Source organism: Pogona vitticeps, chromosome 2, assembly GCF_051106095.1.
Source record: "Pogona vitticeps strain Pit_001003342236 chromosome 2, PviZW2.1, whole genome shotgun sequence".
Taxonomy (NCBI): domain Eukaryota; kingdom Metazoa; phylum Chordata; class Lepidosauria; order Squamata; family Agamidae; genus Pogona; species Pogona vitticeps.
This window is the reverse complement of record NC_135784.1, coordinates 21,901,235-21,928,727: the sequence shown is the minus strand read 5'-3', so window position 1 is coordinate 21,928,727 and position 27,493 is coordinate 21,901,235. Positions and strand designations below refer to the sequence as shown.

At 45.0% G+C, this 27,493-nt stretch overlaps 2 protein-coding genes across 2 annotated transcripts; one reads left to right on the top strand and one right to left on the bottom strand.

Annotated features, from left to right (window-relative positions):
• Positions 1–12: 12 nt before the first annotated feature.
• LOC110070762 (uncharacterized) lies at positions 13–10,868 on the bottom strand. Its single transcript, XM_072988492.2, is given in 4 exon segments — positions 13–1,021; positions 1,024–1,796; positions 9,659–9,768; positions 10,222–10,868. Coding segments are annotated over 4 exon segments (1,359 nt in total). The 5' UTR covers positions 10,269–10,868; the 3' UTR covers positions 13–592.
• A 134-nt stretch (positions 10,869–11,002) lies between these two features.
• LOC110070763 (uncharacterized) lies at positions 11,003–22,986 on the top strand. The gene is made up of 6 exons (XM_072988462.2): positions 11,003–11,374; positions 11,948–12,472; positions 13,745–13,865; positions 15,563–15,639; positions 17,412–17,538; positions 19,870–22,986. The coding sequence occupies exons 2-6, from the start codon at positions 12,089–12,091 to the stop codon at positions 21,612–21,614; spliced, it is 2,454 nt and encodes an 817-aa protein (XP_072844563.2). The 5' UTR covers positions 11,003–11,374; positions 11,948–12,088; the 3' UTR covers positions 21,615–22,986.
• Positions 22,987–27,493: the final 4,507 nt, after the last annotated feature.

Sequence of the window (27,493 nt, the reverse complement as noted above, 5' to 3'; positions counted from 1 at the left end):
AAAACCCAACAATTTTGGTAAAATCATCATCTTTATTATTGAGATTCATCCCATCATTGAGATTTGTAGCTTATTCTCCAGGTCTCTCTGTATTTCTTTCTGAATTGTAAGATAATTTTCTTTCACCAAATTACTTGGTGGTGTTTTTGTGATGATAACTCCTAGATATTTCACCTTTTGTACCGCCTCCAAACTAGTTTTCATTATCAATTTTTCAATGTCCTCTTTCGTCGTGTTTTTAGTTTAAAAAAATCATTTTTGGTAGTTTATTTCAAGACCTGCGACATTCTTCTATAGTTCCCAATAATTCTTCTAATATTAGTACTAAGTCATCAGCATATGCTTGAAGGTTAAATTCTTCTCCTGATTCTAATTCCAGTATTTCCTCTTATTTGTCTATTCAAAATCTGTAAAGTTAGAATAAATAGTAACAGAGAAAGGGAGAAACCCTGTCTTATACCTTCTTCAATTTGAATATCTTCAGTTATTTGACCCTTGACTTTGATTTTGGCCTAAATGAGAATTATTTTTCCAAGCGTGCCTCTCTCTCCCCTCTCTTAGGCGGCGATGCCCCGGGACTCATTGAGAATCACTATTTTATACGGTTTCTCCTCAACATGAGGCCTTTGGTGGGAACACAAAGACCTCTTTTGAGCAAAATCCCTCTCACATTCGGGGCACTGATACAGTTTCTCCCCCCAGTGCGCATCCTTTTATGACAGTGCAGTGATCTCATATGGGTGAAGCTCTTTCCACATTCCAAGCACATGCAAGGTTTCCCCCTCGTGTGAATCCTTTGATGGGTGGTCAGGTCGGCGTTGCGAGCAAAGTTCACACCACAGTGCAAGCAGTGATATGGCTTCTCCACTGTGTGAACCCTCTGGTGCATACTGAGATTTGTCTTCTGGTTGAAGCTCTTTCCACACGGCTTCTCTCCCATGTGGCTTCTCTGATGAGAAACCAGATTTGACTTCAGACGGAAGTGCTTCCCACATTCTAAGCACGTGTGTGGTTTTCCCCCCTGGTGTGAATCATCTGATGCTCTTTGAGGTGTGTCTTCTGCCTGAACCTCTTCCCGCATGCCAAGCATTCGTACGGCTTCTCCCCTGTGTGAACTCTTTGATGTTTATTGAAATTTTGCTTTTCACTGAAGCTCTTCCCGCAATCGGAGCACTGATACGGCTTTTCTCCAGTGTGAACTCTTTGATGGACAGTAAGGTCTGATTTCTTCACAAAACCTTTCTCGCACTCAAGGCATTTATAGGGTTTCTCGCCTGTGTGAATTTTTCGATGGGTGCTCAGGTTGCTCCTGGCACTGAAGCTTTTCCCACACTGCATACATTTATGCGGCTTCTCCCCTGTATGAGTCCTTTGATGAGAAGTGAGGTATATCTGCTGACTGAAGCATTTCCCGCATTCCAAACATGGATACGATTCCTTCTCCATGTGAATTGCTTGATGGGAAGCAAGTTGCACCTTCTGATGGAACTTCTTCCCACACTCCATGCATGAATATGGCTTTTCCCCCGTGTGAATTCTCTGGTGACAAGTGAGATGTGACTTCTGACTAAAGCTCTTTCCACACTCGGAGCATTTATGTGGCTTCTTCCCCATGTGTATCTGTTGATGTCTCGTGAGGAGTGTACGGTGGTGGAAGCTTTTTCCACAGGCCAAGCAGTTATAGGGCTTCTCCTCGTTATAAAGGCTTCGCTCAATCCGACTGACTTCTGTTTCCTTTCCCTCTGTTGCATTTTCATACCCCTGTCGTTCTGTTGCGTTCTCCCATCTGTCATCATCTGGAAATAAAGACAAGACATTGGCGGAGGTCAGAGTCAGAAACAGACCTGCAATCATTGGACAGTGTAAACCAATTATTGTGATGAGAGCCAGAATGAAAAGAGAGAAAAGTTCAGTTTCTCCTTTTTCTTTCTCAGTATATTTTATTTATTTGTTTGTTTGTAATATTTTGTAATAAATAATATATATAATAAATAACAATATTTTATACACACACACACACACACACACACACACAGAGAGAGAGAGAGAGAGAGAGAGAGAGAAAGGGCAAATTGAAATAGAATCAATATGTTTCCTTTACAAGCTGTATGCCAGCATAAAGTGCAAAGGAGCTTATCCAAAAAGAACTTTGCTCTAAAAACATTTCTAGGCATCTCTCAAAGATACTTTCTCTCCTCCTCTCAGTTCAGAGTCATGCAGACTGGGAATATAAGGAAAGTTCGGACTGACATTTGTAACATCAAGAACCCTTACAGCAATTTAATTCTTTGTTCTCAGAATATAAACGTTATTGCGTCCCACTGTTGTGTCTATTTATTTTATTTATTTTATTTATATCCCGCCTATCTAGTTAGCTCAGGACCACTCTAGGTGGCTAACAAGAGAAAATACTTAAAAATATATATATATATAACGGCATAGAAAATAAAAAGCTTACAGAGATAGAAACCAGAGAAGAGGGGAAGGAAAGAAGCATCAGGAATTATTTGATGGGAAGGCCTGCTGGAACATCCATGTCTTCAGTTGATTCTTGAAGATACCCAGCGAGGGAGCCTCGCAAATCCCAGGAGGTAGATTGTTCCAGAGGCAAGGAGCCACCGCCGAGAAGGCCCGATTTCTTGTCTTCTCCTTCCGGGCCTCCCTCGGCATTAGGCTCCTCAGCCTCACCTCCTGGCTCGCATGAGTGACACGGGTAGATCTTGGTGGGAGTAGGCATTCCGCCAGATAACGAGGCCCTAAACCGTTTAGGGCTTTATACGTGAGCATCAACACTTTGAAGTCGATGCGGAAACAGATGGGCAGCCAATGCAATGCGGCCAGAGTGGGCGAAATATGTTGGAATTTTTTCACTCCACTGAGTAATCTGGCCGCCGCATTCTGCACCACCTGTAGTTTCCTCAGCAGCCTCAAAGGACGCCCCACGTAGAGCGCATTACAGTGGTCTAATCTTGAGATTACGAGCGCATGTACCAAGGTAGTGAGCGCCCCCACATCAAGATAGGGTCGCAGCTGGGCTATCCGCCTGAGATGAGAAAAGGCGGTGCGGACCACCGGCGCCACCTGTGTTTCCATAGTGAGCGCTGGGTCCAGGTGGATCCCCAAGCTGCGGACTCCATCCTTGGTTGGCAGAGTCACCCCCCCAAAAGAGGAGTTTCCCAAATCCCCAACTGTGGGGGGGCCACCCTCAGCACCTCCGTCTTGTCCAGGTTCAGCCTCAGCCCGTTCTCCTGCATCCATTTCAGTACGGACTCCAGGCAGCGCTGGAGGCACAGAACGGCATCTCCTGTGGTTGGCAAAAAGGAGATGTAGAGCTGAGTGTCATCCGCATACTGATGACACAAGGCTCCACACCCCCTGAGATCCCCACCCAGCGGCCTCATATAGATGTTAAACAGCATTGGGGAGATAATCGACCCCTGCGGAACCTCACAATTGAGGCTCCATGGGGCTGAGACACTCTCCCCAAGCTGAACTCTCTGGGGACGGTCCTCCAAGAAGGAACAGAGCCAGGCCAATGCCAGGCTGCCTATTCCCAACTCGGAGAGCCTCCCCAGGAGGATACCGTGGTCAATGGTATCAAAGGCCGCTGAGATGTCGAGGAGGACCAGCAGAGACACTTTGCCCCTGTCAGCCTCCCCCAGTAGGTCATCACATAGGGCGACCAATGCCGTTTCTGTACCATGGCGCAGCCTGAAGACCGACTGAAATGGACCCAGGGCATCCGTTTCATCCAGGAGCACTTGAAGCTGATCGGCCACCACCCTCTCAACCACCTTGCTTAAGAAAGAAACGTTGGCGACGGGTCTATAATTGCCAATTTCATCTGCCGCCAAACTAGGTTTCTTCCTCATGGGCCTAATGAGTGTGTCCTTCAGGGCAGATGGAAATCTGCCCTCAAGGAGAGACCCATTATTACCATCCCTAATAGTAGAGGACATAGGAGGAGGAGGAGAGACAAACAGGGGAAGACCAAAGACAAGAGAAGTGACAGTTAAAGAAAAGGCGGGAGAATTAGAACTAAAAGAAAAAGCGGGAAAGACAGAGATTTGCTTAGCTGAGGAGATGAAAGAGGGAGAGTGGGCGGAGCAAGAGGTGTCAGTTTGGGAAGAAGATATAAATGAGGAAGGGGTGAGATGGTTTAGTTCAGTTGTGGCAGAGTATGAAAGAAAAAGAGATGAAGCTTGTAAAAAGGCGTTTGAGAAAATAAGAACTCAAAGCCTTATGAAAGACTTCCCGAATCTCCAAGTCGGAGGACTGCTGCCAGAACCTGGGACACAAGAAGTGAGACCTGCGCATTATACAACAAGGGAGTGGATCGTAATTGCGGTGCAGCGTGAGCTCAAGCTGCAGCGCAAGTTAGAGATCTCCCACAACTGTTTCTGCAACAAGCCGGACGAAAGAGGGTCGGTGCGACACGCATGTTGTGAGACGATCTGTGCCCTACGGAGTACTCCTCCCCCAAGACCGGAGCACAGCGGTGCCTTCTTAACGACGATAATCCATTCCAGAAAAATCGCCGTTAAGCGAAAACATCGTAAAGTGAAATTTAAAAACCCATAGAAAACCATTTAATGCGTTCCAATGGGGTAAAAACTCACCGTCCAGCGAAGATCCTCCATACAGCGGCCATTTTCGCTGCCTGTATAGCAAGGAATCCGTCCCTAAGCACAGCGGGGAGCCATTTTAAGCAACAGGTGGCCATTTTGAAAACCTTACGAACAGCTTTTTTTTTTTTTTTTTTTTTTTGCTCCTTCATGGATTGCTGCCTTGTCGTGGCGAAGGGGCTTGAGTAACTCAGAGAAGCTATGGGCTATGCCGTGCAGGGACACCCAAGACGGACAGGACATAGTGGAGAGTTCCGACTAAACGCAATCCACCTGGAGTAGGAAATGGCAAGCCACTCCAGTATCTTTGCCAAGAATGCCCCATGATCAGAAACAAAAGGCTAAAAGATATGACGCTGGAAGATGGGCCCCTCAGGTTGGAAGGCGTCCAACATGCTACTGAGGAAGAGTGGAGGACAAGTACAAGTAGCTCCAGAGCTAATGAAGTGGTTGGGCCAAAGCCAAAAGGACGCTCAGCTGTGGACGTGCCTGGAAGCGAAAGGAAAATCCAATGCTGCAAAGAAAAATACTGCATAGGAACCTGGAATGTAAGATCTATGAACGTTGGGAAGCTGGAGGTGGTCAAACAGGAGATGGCAAGAATAAACATCGACATCCTGGGCATCAGTGAACTAAAATGGACAGGAATGGGCGAATTCAGCTCAGATGATTATCATATCTACTATTGTGGGCAAGAATCCCGTAGAAGGAATGGAGAAGCCCTCATAGTCAACAAAAGAGTGGGAAAAGCTGTAATGGGATACAATCTCAAAAATGATAGAATGATGTCAATACGAATCCAGGGCGACCTTTCAACATCACAATAATCCAAGTTTATGCACCAACCTCCATTGCTGAGGAGACTGAAATTGAACAATTTTATGAAGATTTACAACACCTTCTAGAACTGACACCAAAGAAAGATGTTATTCTCATTCTAGGGGACTGGAATGCTAAAGTAGGGAGCCAAGAGATAAAAGGAACAACAGGGAAGTTTGCCCTTGGAGTTCAGAACGAAGCAGGGCAAAGGCTAATAGAGTTTTGTCAAGAGAATAAGCTGGTCATCACAAACACTCTTTTCCAACAACACAAGAGGCGACTCTATACATGGAAATCACCAGATGGGCAATATCGAAATCAGATTGATTATATTCTCTGCAGCCAAAGATGGAGAAGCTCTATACAGTCAGCAAAAACAAGACCTGGAGCTGACTGCGGTTCTGATCATCAGCTTCTCATAGCAAAATTCAAGCTTAGACTGAAGAGATTAGGAAAAACCACTGGGCCACTCAGGTATAATCTAAACCAAATCCCTTATGAATACACAGTGGAAGTAAAGAACAGATTTAAGGAACTTGATTTGGTGGACAGAGTGCCTGAAGAACTTTGGATAGAGGCTCGTAACACTGTCCAGGAGGCAGCAACGAAAACCATCCCAAAGAAAAGGAAATGCAAGAAAGCAAAGTGGCTGTCCAACGAGGCCTTAGAAATAGCAGAGAGGAGAAGGGAAGCAAAATGCAAGGGAGATAGGGAAAGTTACAGAAACTTGAATGCAGACTTCCAAAGAATAGCAAGGAGAGACAAGAGGGCCTTCTTAAATGAACAATGCAAAGAAATAGAGGAAGATAACAGAAAAGGAAAGACCAGAGATCTGTTCAGGAAAATTGGACATATTAGAGGAACATTTTGCGCAAAGATGAACATGATAAAAGACAAAAATGGGAGGGATCTAACAGAAGCAGAAGACGTCAAGAAGAGGTGGCAGGAATACACAGAGGAATTATATCAGAAAGATTTGGATATCCCGGACAACCCAGACAATGTAGTTGCTGACCTTGAGCCAGACATCCTGGAGAGCGAAGTCAAGTGGGCCTTAGAAAGCCTGGCTAACAACAAGGCCAGTGGAGGTGATGGCATTCCAGTTGAACTATTTAAAATCTTGAAAGATGATGCTGTTAAGGTGCTACATTCAATATGCCAGCAAGTTTGGAAAACTCAACAGTGGCCAGAGGATTGGAAAAGATCAGTCTACATCCCAATCCCAAAGAAAGGCAGTGCCAAAGAATGCTCCAACTACCGTACAATTGCACTCATTTCACACGCTAGCAAGGTTATGCTCAAAATCCTACAAGGTAGGCTTCAGCAGTATGTGGACCGAGAACTCCCAGAACTACAAGCTGGATTCCGAAGAGGCAGAGGAACTCGAGACCAAATTGCTAACATGCACTGGATTATGGAGAAAGCCAGAGAGTTCCAGAAAAATATCTACTTCTGCTTCATTGACTATGCAAAAGCCTTTGACTGTCTGGACCACAGCAAACTATGGCAAGTTCTTAAAGAAATGGGAGTGCCTGACCACTTTATCTGTCTCCTGAGAAACCTATATGTGGGACAGGAAGCAACAGTTAGAACTGGTCATGGAACAACTGAGTGGTTCAAAATTGGGAAAGGAGTACGGCAAGGCTGTATATTGTCCCCCAGCTTATTTAACTTATATGCAGAATACATCATGCGGAAGGCTGGACTGGAAGAAACCCAAGCCGGAATTAAGATTGCCGGAAGAAATATCAACAACCTCCGATATGCAGATGATACCACTCTGATGGCAGAAAGTGAGGAGGAATTAAAGAACCTTGTAATGAGAGTGAAAGAGGAGAGTGCAAAAAACGGTCTGAAACTCAACATCAAAAAAACTAAGATCATGGCCACTGGTCCCATCACCTCCTGGGAAATAGAAGGGGAAAATATGGAGGCAGTGTCAAATTTTATCTTCCTGGGCTCCATGATCACTGCAGATGGAGACAGCAGCCCTGAAATTAAAAGGCGCCTTCTTCTTGGGAGGAAAGCGATGACAAATCTTGACAGCATCTTGAAAAGCAGAGACATCACCTTGCCAACAAAAGTCCGAATAGTCAAAGCTATGGTTTTTCCAGCAGCGATGTATGGAAGTGAGAGCTGGACCATAAAGAAAGCAGACCGCCGAAGAATTGATGCCTTTGAATTGTGGTGCTGGAGGAGGCTCTTGAGAATCCCCTGGACTGCAAGGAGAACAAACCTATCAGTTCTAAAGGAAATCAACCCTGAATGCTCACTTGAAGGACAGATACTGAAGCTGAGGCTCCAGTACTTTGGCCACCTAATGAGAAGAAAAGAGTCCTTGGAAAAAACCTTGATGTTAGGAAGGTGTGATGGCAAGAGGAGAAGGGGACGACCGAGGATGAGATGGCTGGACAGTGTCTGCGAAGCAACCAACATGAACCTGACACAACTCCGGGAGGCAGTAGAAGACAGGAGGGCCTGGCGTGCTCTGGTCCATGGGGTCACGAAGAGTCGGACATGACTAAACGACTAAACACAAACACAGCTGTTTTTGATCATCGTAAAGCAAAAATCAGTTCCCGAAGCAGGGAACTGATCATCGCTAAGCGAAATTCCCCCATTTAGACCATCATTTTGCGATTGAAAAAGATTGTCGTAAAGCAGATTTGTCAAAATACGGGGCAATCGTTAAGCGAGGCACCACTGTACAAAGGATGGCATTGGGGGGGGTCTCCCCGTTGAGTGCCCAGAACTATGGCAAAAGTTTTAGTTCAGTCAGTTGTGGCTTGTCTGAGTTAAAAGTTTTTGACCCGATAAGTAATGTGCTGGAGGAGGAAAGTTTGAAAGTTATCGAAACAATTCTGTTGTCATTCCCTGCTGAAAATGAGGGGTTGCCCCAAAAAGTAGAAGAACCCGATCACATCTTGTCACCCTTCTGCAGAAACTAGTATCTTTCAATAAAACCCTAAATTATAAAATCCAAATTCTTGTGTCAGATTGTGGTAATTCTCTCTCTCTCTCCGGGTACCCAAAGAGATTGGTCCCTGCCAGAGAAAACTGAACCTGTCATTTTACAACATTACTCTGCTGGATCGTTTCTCTTGTGGCCTTTCTCTTGTGGTCACAACATACAGGGCAGGGGCTCAATGGCCATGAGTCAAACAGCAGGACCACCCTGAACACATTTTTTGATGGGGCTGCCTTGAAATAAGATTGGAAGTGAGAGTGCAAAACACCCGAAATGCCATCATGGGGTAAAATGATCTTCGAAGAGCATTTTGACACCCCAGGCATGAGAGAGGCGTCCATGGGATTCCTGCCACTTAGGGCAGGACACACGAGTCAGGCAGGTGGACGGAAGGTGGCCTCCGAGGATTCAGGTTTCGAAAGATGACTCAGGATTCAAAAGATGTTCCTTCTGTTTGTCATCTCCTCTGTTTTGTGTTGCTTTCTTCCCAGCCCCACATCCAAAAAGAAACTTCATGTTTCCAAGCAGGCAATGTGAGTGCCTGGTGCCCCCCGACCTTTCCATTTTAAGAGTAAAGTGTAAAAATTCCAAACCACGCTGCAAGGAAAGGCTCCTGAGACACGGGACCCCCCACAAGTGCCTTTTGAAACCAGAGTCATTTGAGATCACCTCTCACAGAGATTTACCACCAGTATTTTTGACTCTACCATTTTGCTGCATGATCCATGAAGGGATGGTGGCTGGCCTGAGGAACCGAGATGCTTCCATGAAAGCTTGCAATACATTAAAATTTTTTTATTCAATTAAAAGTATCATCCACACTTCCATTTGTGTAATCTTAGGTGTAATCTCTTGGCCCTCTCATGAGAAGAGAAGACTCCCTGGAAAAGACCCTGCTGTTGGGAAAGTGTGAAGGCAAGAGGAGAAGGGGACGACAGAGGACGAGATGGTTGGACAGTGTCATTGAAGCGACCAACATGAATTTGACCAAACTCCAGGAGGCAGTGGAAGACAGGACGGCCTGGCGTGCTCTGGTCCATGGGGGTCACGAAGAGTTGGACATGACTTAACGACTAAACAACAACAATGTAACCACAGTCTTTTCCTTGTTGATTCCATTTAACGCCTCTTAAGTTGGTTGTGTATGCTACCATGACTTCAACTAGATGAATAGGGGTTGGGGGATATTACCACCATAACCTCTCACATTGATCCATCAGCCAGGGAAAGGAGGAAAGAGCCTTACCAAGAGTCACCACGATCTCACAGGCCTTTTCCATGACCTTCCTCCACAAGGATCTCTGGGCAGAATCCTGCAACGGCCGCGTCCTTTTTGATGGATCACTCAGCAACTTCCTGGAAGAAAAAAGAATGCCTTTTCTCCTCACAGATCTTATAGAGAATATACACCAACCCACCCCAAATAGCTAGTTACAGAGAGAGATTATTGGGAATTCTAACACAGAATTTAAATTCTAGTGAAGGGTTTCCCAGTGGAGGAGATGGAGACCATTTGATATTAGTTCAAGTTCAGCCATATATCATGCACGAATACCAGTTTTTGCAGGAAAAAAAGACAAGATAGAGACATCCCGGTTGCATCTTCCATGTGTGCTTACCAAGAGACACCTAGCTGGCCAAGGTAGGAAACAGGGGGCCGGCCTAGATGGGCCTCTGGTCTGGTTTGGTGCCGGCCTTATCTTCGCTGAAGCAAATGGGGAAGAGATTCATTCAGACCGAGAGAGGTGGGCAATAGATAGAGACATCCAGGATGCTCCCTGCCTCTGTTTCTAGCGAGCCTTCCCTTACCTGGTCCTGCTTCTACTCTCCCTCAAGTGTATTTGGAAGGTCACCATCGGAAGACCAGATGGGCGGGGTATAAATTAAATAAATAAATAAATAAATAAATAGTTTATCGTTATAAAACACCATATTCTACATTTTTTCCCAATCTTTATAGGAAAAAAAACAGCTTTGGTAAAACTGGGGAAAAAAACTCTTGTTTTCCCCAATTTTTCTGTTTTTTCCCCCCTCCCAGGCCTGACCACATCTAGCTCCTTCTGATTTGAGGGGGGGGGGGTTGTATGTTGTAGAGGTAAGAGAAGGCGGGACTCTTATAGGAATCCGCCTCAACCTGGGAACGTGGCTTCCTTTTGGACTACAACTCCCAGAATTCCCCAGCGGAAAAAATGGCCACGCCGGCTGAAGGTTATGGGAGTTGTAGTCCAAAACAAAGCCACGTTCCCAGAGCCTGGGATGGGCGGCGAAGCCCACCCTCCCTATAGGATGAAACGGGGGGTGGTGGATGGAGTAGGGGTGTGTGTGAAGAACCGCGTGATTTACGAGTCCCTCCCTCTTTATCAGCCCTGATGGGTTTGAGACTGGGGAATCCTTTCCCTCCTTCCACGCCCACCACCGGCCCACGTTCCCGCCCTCCAAGCCCCACAAGTGGGGTATGGAGAGAACCTCACCAAAGGCCTCCGTGGTATCTCAGCGCCCACTTCCGCTGGAGGAATCGGACTGTTAAAGGGAGAGGACGTTTCCTCCGGAAGTCCCGCCTTCTTTAAATTTTTTTCCCCCTTTCCTCTCTCTCTAGGAATGTTCTTGTTGTCCTCAGGTAACCCAGGAGTGGACAGGAGAAGGGAGAGGGATGCGTTCTTCTAGGCTGGGTACGCTAAGCGAGTTCGGTTCCGGATTACATGTCTCAGAATTCCCACCACAGCGTAGCCTGGGTTTTGTAGTCCGGAAACCCACATTGGCTCACCCGTTGCGGAATAAGGTCTTTCTGAGGGTTAAAAGGATGATAGAGCGTGGCTTCCTAGAATGGCACAAAAAGTGAGTGCAACGCTGTCTACCTTTCCCCTCGCCAATGCAGCCTCCCATTTTCCCGTTCCGCCAGCAGGAGCTAGAGCTGTTGTGGCGCCTGTTATTCTCTTTCCGAGGGGGTCTGGTTTATCACCCAGTGAGTATTTTAATGGGGGAGGTAATAGGTGTTTTTATTAGGCCATCTACAAGGGCACAAAATGGAACAGAAGCATTGGGGAGACTTGGATCTCTCCATTAGAGGGTGAAAAATCAGGCAGGGCAGCTTGAAGTCTTCATATTCTTTATTCTCCAGCTTCCATTCTGCTGTAGAGACAAGAAATGAAGGCAATGGAAGAAAGGAAAACAGTATCAAAGAAGAGATTGTTTGGTTTAATGCGCACTAAAGGCAAAACATATTGAAGCTGGGGCTGTCCTGCTTTGTGCACATCATGAGAAGGCAGGATTCTCCGGAAAAGAAAATCATGCTGGAAATGGTGGGCGGCAGCAGGAAAAGAGGAAGGCCAAAGATGAGATGGATTGACTCTCTAAAGAAAGCCACAGGGCTGAATTTGCAAGAGCTGAGCAGGGCAGTGGAGGACGGACATTTTGGAGATCCATCATTCATAGGGTTGCCATACGTCAGAGGCAATATGATGGCACATAACAACAATACACATACCTTTTATCTTTAGTGCCCCTTTCATTCTCAATATTCATGTCTTTCTTATAGGAAGAAGGTGGAAGAACTTGCAGCTTGTGACAGATGTGGCTTTTCACCAACACCTCAGTCCCTGCTGGTTTTGCAAGAAGAGACAGATTGCCGAGAGAATGAAGAGTTCCTTTGAGAGCTGAAAGCCGAGCAGATTAAAAAATGGAGGAGGCAAATCCCACTGATCTCAAAACAGAAGTAAGAGGCCTTCCTGTCACTAAGCCTGAGAGCTGTGGAGCTGTCTGGCAAAGAACAGCGCAGAATAACCGGAACATAGACTCTGTGAGCTCGGATTTACTGCACCCGTCCCTGAAGAGATCTAATGACCAGAATAGCAAAGGGCCCCGGGAAGTTTGTAGCCAACTCCACAGGCTTTGTCATCCGTGGCTGAAGCCAGAAAAGCACACCAAGGCTCAGATCCTGGACTTAGTGATCCTGGAGAAATGGGTCCGAGAGCGTGGGGCAGAAACCACGACCCAGGCCCTGGCCCTGGCCGAAGGTTTCCTCCTGAGCCAGGCTGAGGAGGAGAAGCAGAAGGCGAATCAGGTGAGATCAACTCATAGTAACAATTCCAAGGGATAGAAAATGTGTGGAATGCCCAAAATACGCCCAAGAACTGCCCAGTTGTTTTCCAGGAACTGTTTAAGCTGGATGAGGTTTTCATGAATTTGAAGGGGTATATCTTGCTGCAGATAAAACCACAGGTATTGTTCTGCCTTTGCAGTGGTAGAAGACGAGCATTTAGCTTCAAGCCTGCAGAGCCAGAGGTTAGGAGTTCGATCCCTCGCTGTGCCTCCTTGATAGGAGCTGGACTCAATGATCCATAGGGTCCCTTCTATCTCTGCAGTTCTAGGATAATGATGATGATGATGATTTTCACCAACTCAAAGTGTTCTGCTAATCCTGGAAATTCCAAAGAGACAGGAGGCATCTTGGAACTTCTGGCTTGTTCCAGTTCTCTCCCTGTCTTACCTTATGTGTTCATTGTTTATATTTAAAAGGCCCTCCAAACAGGTTCCCACCATGCACAGAAAATAGATTCCATTACAACAGAACGTTAAAAGAGTGCTTGAGGAAACCTCAGTGGCTTGAGGTGGCCCTGAAAAGCGACTGACCCTGTCCAGCAGAGAGGTGCTCCAGAGCCGGAGTGCAAGCACAGAAATGACGAGCATCCTGGCTCTGGGGTGCCTCCCTTTTAAAAATATTTGAAAAAGCATTTCTCTTACTGAGCGTATTCGGAGGAGGGGCTGATTTGATTCTTGTGATGCAGGGACAGATTGGTGTGGGAAGAGACAGTGGTGCAGATGCCTCTTCTCCATGCTCTTTGAAGCATGGAAAGGGAACCACCAGCACCCTGAATTGGGCGCAGGAGTGACCAGGCAGAAATATATACAGTAGGACCCCCATATTTGTTGGGAATTGGTTCCAGGCCCCCTATGGATAGTGAAAACCACAGATAATAGTGAACAAGAGGGAGAGAGCATGGTAAAGGAGGCGAGCAGAAAAATTATTTTCACATGCATTACCACAGCTGGACATTAGAGGGCGACAGTGACCATGCTATGTATTCTTTGCTAAGTATTCATAGATAGTATTTGGCTCCCTCTAGTGTATTGTTCTGGTAAGGCACGCCAAAAGAGTTTTTGTCAGGATTTTGTTTTCCTTTAATATTTTTAATATTTACAGTCCATGGATACTGATCCCACAGATACGGGCTTCTACTGTGATTTTTTCCCCCAGGAGAAAAATTATCTTGAACCCCTCTGTTCCTTTCCTAGTTGCCCCTTCCTCTGTTTCCTATTTTCATTCTTCTTTCAGATGGAGACAGGGTTAGACAATGTACTCGGTGGTTTCCCTGAGGCTGAGGAAGCTCCCTTGGATACTCAGCAGGAGTCAGCCTGGATCAAGGAAGTGAGTGACGGAAGTGCCCTCACCCTGGGTAAGAGTTGGCAAGATCTCCCTTCCGCTTGGCCTCTCTTTTCAGCCTGTATTCAACCTGGCCATCTGAACTGGCCCGAAAGTCCTGGCCTTCTTTCCTGAACCACCTGAATCTGCTCTGAGGGCAAATACTTTTCTGTACTAGACCAGTAGTTCGCAACCTTGGGTCTCCCAGGTGTCCTTGGGATAAAACTCCCAGAAGCCTTTGCTGCTAGCACTGCTGGCCAAGATTTTGGGGAGTTGTAGTCCAAGAGTATCTGCGGACTCGAGGTTGGGAACCAGTGTTCTATAGGAATCCAAGCCAGTATATTGAGTTAGTTGTTGTGGGTTTTTCGGGCTCTTTGGCCGTGTTCTGAAGGTTGTTCTTCCTAACGTTTCACCAGTCTCTGTGGCCGCCGGCATCTTCAGAGGACAGCACTCTGTCCTCTGAAGATCCACAGGGGGTTTGGAACCAGAGCACAGAGTGCTGTCCTCTGAAGATGCCGGCCACAGAGACTGGCAAAACGTTAGGAAGAACAACCTTCAGAACACGGCCAAAGAACCCGAAAAACCCACAAGAACCATTAGATCCCGGCCGTGAAAGCCTTCGCAAATACATCCAGCATATTGAATTATACAGAACTGTACAACATGCAAACATAACTGTATCCTGTGCTCATATGCTAAAATCACAGAATCGCAGAGCTAAATGTGTCTTTCTAGAAGAGTGGTTCCCAACCTTGGCTCCCCAGATCTTCTTGGACTACAACTTCCAGAAATCCTGGCCAGCACAGCTAGTGATGAAGGCTTCTGGGACTTGTAGTCTAAGCACATCATGGGGACCCAAGGTTGGGAACCACTGGTCGAAGAAAATGGTAGCAATCATGTGACTTGTGGGCTAGATGTGTTGACCTCAGATTTTTTTTTTCCCCCGGTGGGTTTGCCTGCTAGCACATGGACTTTCAGAACATGTATGAGATGCACCGGTAAGGGTTCTTTGAGCTTTGGCAATACCACATATTGACATAGATTGGGCTGGGTATCTAAGATTTGTACAGAGGAATCTCCCATGGGGCTTTCCTTAAACATGCAGGAATTAAAATATACACAGTGGGCGCAAAATTTGTAAAAAAAAAGCAGCATGAATCACAAACAAATAGGAAGCAAAATGTGGGAAGGCGGAGGAAAGAAGCCCTATAGAGCAGAGAATAAAAATCTCTCTCTAACCACAGACTCACACACAAGAAGGGGGAATGGATGATGGAGCCTCCAGCACACAGGGGAAGGACGTCTGAAGATAGGTTAAATTATCTGGTAGACAGGAAGTTGTAACCCAGAGGGAGCAAGGCAGGGAAAAGGAAATCATGAACAGAGATCCCAAGAAGACTTCCAGGAAAAGGAATCCCTCAGATGGTTGATTCCATGGTCAGCCTCCTCTTATCACCACTACCTGTTTCCAGCATACAGTGGAAATCTATTCCCTAGCTATTGGATCTAGCCATGGCCTTTGGGAAAACCATGACCAACCCTCTTCCATGGGCTAGGATGTACAGTGTTGACCATGAACGTTTCATTTTATTCGTACAACCTCTGCTGTTTTTCTCATTAGTTCTTTTAAAAATAAAAGTTCCTGGTGGAAGGGATTTAGTTTGGGTACAAATTTTGCCATGCACTCGTTGATCCTGAAGTATCAACAGACCTCCTTTCTTTCCCTCGCAGGGGATGGCGGGGCCCTCAGTTCTTGTCCAAGACCTCTTCCGGGTGCAGTGGAAATGGTTCATAGAAAGCCAGATCAGGTAAGGGAAGGTTTAAAGCAGGAGAGAATTCTAGGAGGGTGGGATGTCCTGGGTTTGAATTCCTGGATGTCCTGGGTCTGAAACAATTCTAATAACTGGAGTCCTACTTGTTCATATCAAAGCTTGGTCCGGAATACAGGCACTCCTTGCTTAACAATGTACCTGTTCCGCTTGGATTTACGACCCTTTACAACCCTCGTAAATCCATTCTTGCGTCTTTGCCACACTCTTTCTCAACAGCCAGTAACTTATTACTGCTTTATACACTAGTATTGCTCCTTGCTTATCAACCAGTTCGCTTAATGACGTAGTTGTAAGAATGGAACTTGGTCATTAAGTGAGGAGTGCTTGTATTCCTTCCTTACATTTCGCCCCATTGTGCTTAAAGATCTCTCTGGGCAGTTTACAATTCAATTATACAGGCTACACCTCCCAATAAGCTAGGTACTCAATTTAATGACTTTAGAAGGATGGAAGGCTGAGTCAACCTTGAGCTGCCTACCTGAGCCCGTTGGGATCAAACGTAGGTTGTGAGAGAAGTCTTGATTGCAGTAACTCTTTTCTGCTGGTTTTCTGCAGCAGCAACCCATGCTGAAATGTGTCCTGTCTCTAATCCTGGAACATGCAGCATGTAAGCGTCCTGCCGAGTAACCTTACCATCTATGCATCCCATTTCTTCAGTAGTAATACTACCTAGCATTCATCAAAATCACTTTTGACAGGTGCGCCGCCCCTGCAAGGCAGGACAAAGGGTCAAGAATCGACCCAGGGCCCTCCTCCTGGGTGGGCGGGGCTTTAGGGTGACATAGGGGGTTGTTGGGCATGTGGCAGCGCTGCGGGTTAAACCGCAGAAGCCTTTGTGTGCTGCAGGGTCAGAAGACCAGCAGTCGTAAGATCGAATCCACGCGACGGAGTGAGCTCCCAACGCTTGTCCCGGCTTCTGCCAACCTAGCCGTTCAAAAGCATGTAAAAATGCGAGTAGATAAATAGGTACCACCATGGTGGGAAGGTAACGGCATTCCATGTCTAGTCGCACTGGCCACGTGACCACAGAAACTGTCTTCAGACAAACGCTGGCTCTGCGGCTTGGAAACAGGAATAAGCACCAGTCCCTAGAGTCGGACACGACTGGACTAAATGTCAAGGGAGACCTTTACCAAGGGGGTTGTTTGCAAAGACAGTGGGAGTAGGGAACTACTTAAATCCCCCTTCCCTCCTCTTCCTATGCCCAAGCCGCCTAGAGTGGTCCTGACCCGACCAGATAGGCGGGATATAAATTAAATAAATAAATAAACAAACAAGTGGGGATAGGAAGAGGAGTGAAGCCTGATCTGAGCAATCTCCCATCCCTGCTTGGGTGCCTCTTCCCTCCTTCAGCCCTCGATAATGTGTAAAATATATGATGTGGCCCTCATACTGAAAAGTTTGGAGACCCCTAATCTAAATATTATAATCTTTCCACACTGGGAAATTCCTTCAGCTTCCATGATCCTATTCAACTGTCCTTTCCTTATTTCAACTTGACGAGATAATTCTGGCGAATGGAATGACCAGACCAGTATGCGTTACACCACAGTGTTTTGCAAAAACCTTGCAATAGATTGGTAGTGTGACTGTTAAGTTTCCTTGAGGTGGGATTTGTTGAAACAACCCCATGAAGAAGCAAACATTAAGAATATGGTTTCGAACCCACAGCCCCCGCCCCCCGGCCATTTTGGAGCCCCTGCTTTCTTAACTGTTAGCAGAAGTTTATTTTGTTTTTCTAATTTCAGGGTCAGGTGACGTTTGAGGAGGTGGCTGTAGTTCTCACACAGGAGGAGTGGGCCCTGATGGATCCAGACCAGAAGGCTCTGCACAGAGAGGTCATGGAGATGAATTACGAGATGGTTGTCTCTCTGGGTGAGGTTCCCGATCTAACCTTATCCACACTTTTGCTAAAATTTCCTTAAAGCAGGAATGGCTGTGACTGCCGAGATCCATCTAGCAATGTGGACAGTGGTTGTTCTGACTGTGCTGGAGTTAAGACTTCAAAAAAGTAACTTTTGGATGCTGTGGAAAGATAGGGTGTAATGCTCAAATTAGCTGTATGCAAACTATGCAGGAAATATCGGATAAGCCTTACCGAATACACCAGCCTAGAAATCTGTCATTCCCCCACCTTGTCTAGTACTGTCTTCCCATTGCTACTGTCTTAGCTTCTTTAGGTAGAGCTCATCATCATCACAGTCATCATCATATGCTTTGAAGTTAATTCTGACATGGCAACTCTTATCCGGGTTTTCCAGGTAAATGATACTCAGAAGTGGTTCCCCATTCCCTTCTTCTGGGGGGGGGGTGCCCTGGGACTGTACAGCTTGCCCAAGGTTACACAGGCCGGCTCTTCTCCCTGGGAGGCACAGTGGGGAATTGAACCCCTAGCCTCAGCTCCACAGCCAGATACCCGTCTCCTTGAGCTATCCAGCCAACTTCAGGTAGAGAGGCTGGAGATAAAATCAGTGTGTTGTGGCATCCGGGGTTTAGAGGTTAGTAGATTACATTGGCCAAAATCCTGTTAGTTACATCCACAAGCCTAACACAAACAGTGTTCACTCTCGGAGGCAAATTACTTCAACCACAGCAGATGTTATCTATTGTGTGCTGAGTTGTGCAACTCAGCACATAACATATGACGTCTATAGCAATTTTTAACATGAATGAGGCAATTCATCCCCAAAGGTTACATCATTCATTTTATGCCAGCAGAAACTTTCAAAATGTTTTATGGCCTGTATCTCCTGTGAGAACAGCCAGCCTGGGTGGCCTTGGGCAAGCTGTACTGTCTCAGAAGTAGAGGAAGAAAAGGGGAAACCACTTCTGAGTATCCTCTGCCTGGAAGACTCTGAAAAGGGTTGCTATAAATCAGAATTGACTTGATGTTCCATATTGTTATATATAGATAAATAGTAAAGTGGCTAGTGCTGAAGGAATGTGGTACTTTGAAACAAAATTAAATGTATAAATCTGGAACTATTTATTGCCATTCAACTTTTCTGTAATCATACTAGTCCTTGGCCAGCATCTTATGAGGATTTCATCCTGAAATCAAATAAGTTATGCTGGTGAATTGTAGCCAATTAAGAAGGTGCTTAGCAGCATGACTGGCATGCAGTCAGCACCTTGTTATTTAGCTACAATTTGCTTCTGTAACCAATGACATAATAAGAGACTAGAATTTAGACCCAATAATTCGACCTTGCCATCTTGTGCGGGACCGCAGTTTATCTTTCCAAAGGTTTATTACATACCTTTGCTCAGCTGTTTCCCATGGCTTATTTTATTTAGCTTATTGTACCAGTTGTGGGTACCCACTGTGGTGTAGTGCATAGAACAATGAATTAGGAATCAGGAGATCTGGGTTCGAATCCCTGCTTAGTCATTGAAACTCGCTGGTGTTATGCAACTGATAAAAGCACTGCTTAAAGGTCTCACGCTGAAAACCCTATTAGGGTTGCTGTAAAGCAGTTCTGACTTGATGGCACACAGCAAAAATAGCAATACCAATTATGACTTACAACCAAAAGTATGGCATAAGAGTGGCAGAAAACATCATGTACTATCAGTTCTATTGAGTTTTTATGCCAGTACAGTAGTGCCCCGCTTAACGATTACCCCGCTTGACGACAAATCTGCTTTATGATGATGTTTTTGCAATCGCTATTGTGATCGCAAAACAATGTTTTAATGGGCAAAATCCACTTTATGACGATCGGTTCCCTGCTTCGGGAACCGATTCTTCGCATTACTACGATCAAAACAGCTGATCGTCGGGTTTTCAAAATGGCCGCCGGCTGTTCAAAATGGCTCCCCGCTGTGTTCAGGACGGATTTTTCGCTGCACAGACATCGGAAAATGGCCACCCTGGAGGATCTTCGCTGGACGCTGAGGTTTTTCACCCATTGGAATGCATTGAACCGGTTTTCAATGCATTTCAATGGGCTTTTTTATTTCACTTGACGAGGATTTCGCTCTACAGCGATTTCGCTGGAACGGATTATCCTCGTCAAGCGAGGCACCACTGTACAATGCAATGAGCAGAAAAAACTTATTCTTAGTGGAGTAGCAGCATACTTGCATTTTCATTCCAGCCTCAAGCAACAATGCAGTCACCTGTTTGCTTTCATTTTCTTCCTCCTTCTAATTTATTTTATTCCCTAATTTGAAGGTGCCATCTTTCCCTGTTGACTGTTACAGGTAGCTGGAGAAAGAGCAATATGAAGGATGAACACCCGATAAAGAAAATGGAAGGAAAACAAAGACTGAGAGAGGAACGTCCTCCTTCTCAAGATGTTGGCCCATGGATGGAAAAGTGTCACGCCAGAAAGGAAAAAATGACATTTCCCCAGTGGGCCAAAAATATAACTAAAAGATCAAGCATTAACTTAGCTACAAGAGTGCGTGAACTGAAGGACAAATTTAAATGTGCAGAATGTGGAAAGAATTTCAAACAGAGGATACATCTTACGCTACATCACAGGACCCACACAGGAGAGAAACCCTACAAATGCTCAGAATGTGGAAAAAGCTTCAGAAGGACGGATAGTCTTACTGTTCATCTCAGAACCCACACAGGAGAGAAACCGTATCCATGCTCTCAATGTGGAAAGAGCTTCAGTAAGCTCAACAACCTTATATCCCATCAAAGGATGCACACAGGCGAGAAGCCATACGAGTGCTCAGTGTGTGGGAAAAGTTTCAGGCATAGTGGTAGTGTGGTGAAGCACCAAAGGATCCACACGGGAGAGAAACCCTATAAATGCTGCGAGTGTGGGAAGAACTTCAGCCAGAAGAGCAACCTGACCTCCCACGAGAGAACCCACACAACAGGCAAGCCATGTCAGTGCTCAGAATGTGGCAAGTGCTTCAGCCAAAGGGCTTACCTTGCAGCTCACCAGAGAACACACACGGGAATAAAACCATATATGTGCTCCAGGTGTGGAAAGAGCTTCAGGAGAAGGGATAAACTTGTGGCTCATCAGAGTGCCCACATGGGAGAGAAGCCATATACATGTTCGGAGTGCGGAAAGAGCTTCGGCTACATCAGTGTCCTTTCGGAACATAAAAGGATACACATAGGAGATAAACCATATAAATACTCGAAATGTGTAAAACTTGGCTTTTCTTCCTGCAAAAGTACCAACGCAGGAGAAAAACCCTATCAATGTTCCGAGTGTGGAAAGGCCTTTAGATACAAAAGTACTTTTGCTAATCATCAAAGAACCCACACTGGGGAGAAGCCGTATAAATGCTCGGACTGCGGCAAAAGCTTCAAGCGAAGGGATAACCTTGTGGCTCATCAGAGGACTCATACCGAGGAAAAGCCGTATGTATGCTCAGTCTGTGGAAAGAGATTTAGACGAAGCAGTAACCTTATTACCCACCAGAATACCCACACAAGAGAGAAACCTTATAAATGCTCCGAGTGCGGGAAAAGCTTCAAGCACAGCCAGATGCTTGCTAAACACGAAAATGTACACATTCGAGAAAAACCCTATAAATGCTCAGAGTGTGGGAAAAGTTTCAGATACAACTATACTCTTGCTAGCCACCAAAGAACACACACCGGAGAGAAACCTTATAAATGCTCAGAGTGCGGAAAATGCTTCGTACAGACCGGCAGCCTTACTGCCCATCAAAAAACCCACATGGAAGAGAAACCCTATAAATGCATACAGTGTGGAAAGAGCTTCAGGGAAAGGGGTAACCTTGCATCCCATCAGCGAACCCACACAGGAGAGAAGCCATATAAATGCTCAGAGTGTGGAAAGAACTTCAGGCACCCCAGCACTCTTACTAATCATATAAAAACTCACACAGGAGAGAAACCGTATCAATGTTTGGAATGTGGAAAGAGTTTCAGGTGGAAAAATAGCCTTGTTGTGCACCACAGAAACCACAGTTCACAGTTCGATTCACAAAGGAGGACCTGTGTTGCTTGAGGACATGCACATGCTTGGACTCTGCACAAAGCACAAAATGTAAATGTTGATGTGACTGTAGAATGGCTAACCCAATGAATTGTTACTCCACATGTTTGCCCACTCTGGGTGACCTTCATGAGTCTTACATCTGCCTGCAATTTTGGTAAAATCTGAAGAACAGTTCCAGAAAACGATAAGGAATTTGTTGTTCTTACCTTTGTTGTCTTTTGCCCTCCAGTATAGTGGTCACACATAAGCGAAAACTGCCTTTTGGTTTGAAGTAAAGAAGTACCGTATTTTTCGCTCCATAAGGCACACCTTACCATAAGACGCACCTAATTTTTAATTTATATTGTCATCCATATTGTGCCCCTTAATTGATACTGCCATCCATATGTGCCCCTTAATGTCACTAGCCAGTAATCCAGCCAGGAATTCCTCTGTATTATGGTATCTGTGTACGTGGACGAGTCTTCTCCCTTCCTCTGCAGCGCTCTCCTCTCTGCTTCCCCCGCGTCTGGCTGGTCACGTGATCTGGCTGTCCAGTAAGCGACACTGGTCCTACAGGGCTGCTACTGATGCCCTGTAGTACCAGTGCTACTAATGAGTACAGAGCCCAGCTGCATATGACAGTGGCATGGGCTCTGGGGGGGGTCTGTTAAGCCACCACCATTTTGCCTAGTCCCAGCAGGTTGAGGCAGCGTCCTTCCAGATCAGCGTTGTAAAAAAAGGGTAATTATCATACTGACCACTCGAGGGATCCAAGCACTGTGTTATTAACAAATTGCACCATTTTTTACAGTGTTCACTCCATAAGACGCACACACTTTTCTTCCCACTTTTTTGGGGGGGGCAGAGTGCGTCTTATGGAGCAAAAAATACGGTAATGTTTGAAGTAGTCCCCCATCAAAACAAGAACATGGGATTCACCAATCTCAGGGTGAACAGGGGCACACTGATGGGCCCTTCTTGTACCTTAATGTCCACCCCGAAGTGAACCCAAGAGATGAGCTCTTCTGTTTGATTTCCTGAAGATAAGATACCCATCTTAACATGGATCAATCCCAGTTCTGCTTTCTAGTGCTACTCATGTTTTCCATTTCAGAGTGGTATTTGTTTCTTCGTTTTCAGTATTTGTATACTTACTGTTTTTAGCTTTAATATTGCCTTTTAATGGTGTAAACTGCCTCTTTATACTCATTGTTCTTACCTTTAAATATTGTCTTTAATGATGTAAACCACCGTTGTATATGCTCATTACTTTCAGCTTTACATTTTGTCTTTCAATGTCGTAAGCCGCCTTGGGTCCTTTTCAAGGAGAAAGGTGGGGTAAAAATATTTTAAATAAATAAAAACAACGAGACTTCTTTCTCCAGGTACAGATGATTGACCTGAACATGTAAAGTGTGTTTTATATTCTACAAAAACTGTCATTAAAAAAACCAATCAAACATGGAGTGTTTGATAGTCCACATTTCAGACCACTGGCCTCAATAATCAAATTAATCATGACTGACCGAAGTCCTGTAGATTTCAGTGGGTTTACTATAAGCAGAACTAAGTCTGGACTGTATAGTGTTTAATTTTCCTTGTGTTTTATTTTGTCTGCCATTGACATGGTTTATATACGATCCCTTCTAGCATTCACTGCTGTTGTTACATGTCATCGAGTTGCCTCTGACTCACGACAACCCTATGAGTGATCTCCAGAACGTCCTGTCCTCAACAGACCTGCTCAGCTCTTGTAAACTCAAGCCTGTAGCTTCCTTTAGGGAGTCAATCCATCCCATATTTGGTGTTCCTCTTTTCCTTCTGCCTTCAGCTTTTCGTAGCATTATTGTCTCTTCCAGCTAATCCTGCCTTCTCATGATGCACCCAAAGTAGGACATTCTCAGTTTTGCCTCCAGAGTTCAAAGCCTTCAGGTTTGATTTGATCTTGGACCCACTTGTTCGTCTTTCTGCCATCTCAGGGTATCCGCAAAGCTGTTCTCCAATACCATTTTTTCAAAAGTATCAATATTTTTCTAGTCAGATTTCTTTATTGTCCAGCTTTCACTCCCATACATGGTGATGGTCTTGGTCTGGGTCTCCAATGACACATCCTTACACTTGATGATCTTTTCAGATTTCTTCTATGCTGTCCTTCTGAGTCTGTCTTCTTCTGATTTCTTACTGCAGTCTACATTTGGAATGATTGAAGCAAGGGATACAAAATCTTTAACATTCCAATTTTTTTAATGTCAACAAGTTGTGTAGTTCTGTAGTCATAATTTTTCTTCTTCTTTATGTTCAACTGCTGTCCTGCTTTGGCACTTTCTTCTTTCTCTTTCATCAGAAGTCATTTCAAGTCATTGCTGTTTTTTGCCAGTAAGATAGTATAGTCTTAAGTTATTTATGTTTCTTCCTTCAGTTTTTACCTTCATCTGAATCTAGTCCAGCTTTCTGTATAATATATTCTGTGTATAGATTGAACAGACAGGGAGATATAATGTTCCCTTGTCTCACATTTTTGCTTATGAGAAACCCTTGTTTCCCTATATTCTGTCCTAACAGTAGTTTCCTGTCCACAATAGAAGTTACACAGCTGGGCAATCAAGAGCTGAGGCACACCCATGTACTTCAGAACAACCCATAGCTTTTCGCAAACTGCACAGTCAAAGCCTTTGCTGCAGTCTATAAATCCTATACTGATCTGAAATTCTTTGGTGCGTTTGAGTAGCCAGCGGATATTTGCGATATGATCTCACGTGCCTCTTCCTTTTCTAAATCTCATTTGAACATCAGGTATTTGTTGCAACACCTTGAGCCATTCACAAAAAGAGACTGAGCAGGGAAGAATTTCAAACATAACTCCTTTTTTTTTAAATCAATGAATCCCTTTCTTCCCGAAACACATTGCTCTTGTCATGGCGCAGGTGATATTTCATTCCACATGTCTGACGTGTAGATCTCTGCTTGGCCAATGCGGGGGGAAAGGATGGTGAGCTAGATAGATTTGTTTGTTTATTAATTCAAAATCTATATGATACTCTCTTTCATAAAAAGAACCTAGGATACATAATAATGCTGCATATTACTATAAATAACCAAAAATACACCAGTCAGTCAGAATCACAATAGAATGTACACCACTATTAATAGTCTCACTCTTTATACAAAAGCCAAACCAGTCAGGCAAACGTTCATTTAAGGGATCTAGTGCACCAGCAGATCCAGTCATGCTGTTATGCAGCAGAACAAAATAACATTTACTTGCCTCTTATGGTTTTTCATTTACTGCTGTGTTGGCTATTCAGAAAAACTTACACATATTTTGTTCCCTGCGTTATTAACCTGGCTTAGTATGATCCATTTTCCCCTCCTTTTGATTACATTTTCTTTACAGTACAGTGGTGCCTTGCTTAGCGATGTTAATCCATGCAGCAGAAATCGCTGCTAACTGAAAACATCGCTAAGCGATCTTAAAAAGCCCATAGAAACGCATAAAAACCTGTTTAATGCGTTCCTATGGGCTTGAAAACTGACCTTATGCGAAGATCCTCCATTGCGGCGGCCATTTTCGGTGCCTCTAAAGCGAGACAACACAGCGGGTGGCCATTTTGTTTACCCGGCGGACATTTTGGAACCGCCAATCAGCTGTTAAAAAATCATCGCTTTGCGATGATCGGTAAGTGAAACAGGGTACCGATCATCGCAAAGCGATTTTTCCCCATAAGGAACATCGTAAAGCGATCGCAAAAACATCGTTGGTATGCGGTTTTGTTGCTAAACGGAGCACCCGTTAAGCGAGGCACCAGTGTACCTGCATATCAGATTTTTTTTTTGGCTAGAAAAGGGAAGGAAGCACTTAACACTTGAGTATGTCTATTGATCAACAATCCTGTGAAAACTAAGTGATTACAATGTGAGCGCTGGAAACGAGATGCCAGGCCAGTCTTTTCTCTCTGATCTTCCTTCACTGGCAGCTGCTCTTTCACCTGTCCCTCTCCGAAGAGGGATGAGCAGCCTGAAGACAGAACCTGTACAATCACCAGGCTGAGCGATTATGTGCAAGTATCTGTATAACGTGTCTCAGAAGAGGTAAGTCATTGATATCATGACTGATAGGTCTCAAGTGGCTGTATAGTTCAGTGGTTCACGTATCTGCCTGGGGAGCCAGAGGCTGAGAGTTTGATTCCCCACCTGTGCCCTGAACACAGTTTTAAGAGAAAAGCCAGCCTGGGTGGCCTTGGACAAACTGTACAGTCCTAGTCACCAGAAGAAGGGAAGGGTCAACCACATCTGTGTATTTTATACCTAGGAAACACCAGAAAGGGTCGTCATAAGCCGGAATTAACTTGATGGCATGCAATGATAAGCACTATGTTCCTCTCATTATATTTTCTCTTGTTGTTACATCGGCCAGAAACCTAGTTGTATTCACACCAGATTGGTGTCACTTGCTGCAGTCAACTGAAGAGATGCCAGGGCCCATTGTGATCACGCACATGGTCACACACTTCAGTGCGCCATTCAGAGGTCTCTCTGCGCCTCATCTGTTAGCCACAGTTAACCAAGGCAAGTCACACAAACCTCCCAACTTCCCCCACCCCAAATAATCACACCCTATTCCAGACTTTTTGTGTGTTTGTTCCGGGCAAGCTTCTTTGGGCAAAATCCTGTTGCTCCCCGTTAGGGCATAACACTCTGCTGGTGGATGTCCCTACCATCTCGGGCTGAAATGAACAGGGCTGATACTTCCGCAAGGAAGGCCCAGATGCTTCCTTGAGCAAGCTTGGATTAAAGCGTACCACTTACACAACGTTGCCTTTTTACTGTTTTACCTCAGAGTTGGCCTTTCCTGACATTTACGTCCTTCCTGGTCTTGGCAGATGGAGCAAAAACAAAAGCAAAAAAACAAACAAAAAAACAAATAAAAAACCCCCAGAATTTTGTAACAGTTAAAATTGCTGCTAGTTTTCTTTGCAGCCTGTGTCAACAGGATCGGGGTTTGGGATGGCTGAGGGTCAGGACAAGGCCGTATGGTCCTCAAAACACTACAAATGCGGGAATAGGGGGATATTTTTATCGGACCATTAAGAAAATAAAACAAAATACCGGTATAAAGCGAGCTTTCGATGATAGTTCATCTTCCTCAGGCTGTGTACCAAGACCTCGTGGGTAGTTTCAAAATTATATATTTATATTAAAGTCCCCAAATTTTCACGGCTGCCCTTGGAGGGGGGGCTCACCCTTTCCTCACAAGTGTCTGGTGGACTATTTATTTATTTATTTATTTATTTATTTATTTATTTATTTATTTATTTATTTATTTATTTCATATGCCACCCACAGCTATCTCCATCTAAGAAGCTTCACCTCGCATCATTACCTATTTAATGTTTTCGCTCGCTCGCTCGCTCACTGTATTTCCTACTGAACATTTTTTCCCTCCTCTGCATTTTGGGCTCCAACTGCACTATTTTAAAATAAAATCCAGCCTCTTACATGCAGCAGTTGACCCCAGTCTTTTTACCACCCAGCCATGCAGCCCAGGCTTCCGTTTCTGATGGGGAAAAGTCAAGCTCTGCCCTCACCCTCTTTTTCCCCACGTTGCAAACAAGGGAGTCTGCAAGCAAGGGAGGGGACTCCCCGGGGACAGGAATCTACCTGCAAGGGAGCATCTTTTGCATGCATGCAGGTTGCAGGGCAAAAACATTGCACCCTCTCTTGTACATATTAAAATAATACAGAAATTTAGGGTTCTGGAAGGACAGTCCCCTTTGCCATCTCCAGCCGCCAATATCTGCAACTCCTTGCATTATTATCCTGCCCTCATTCCCACCCCATTTAACTCGCCCACCAGAATCCCTCCTTGCACCAAAGCAATTAACAGAACTGATTTCCCCCTCCTGATG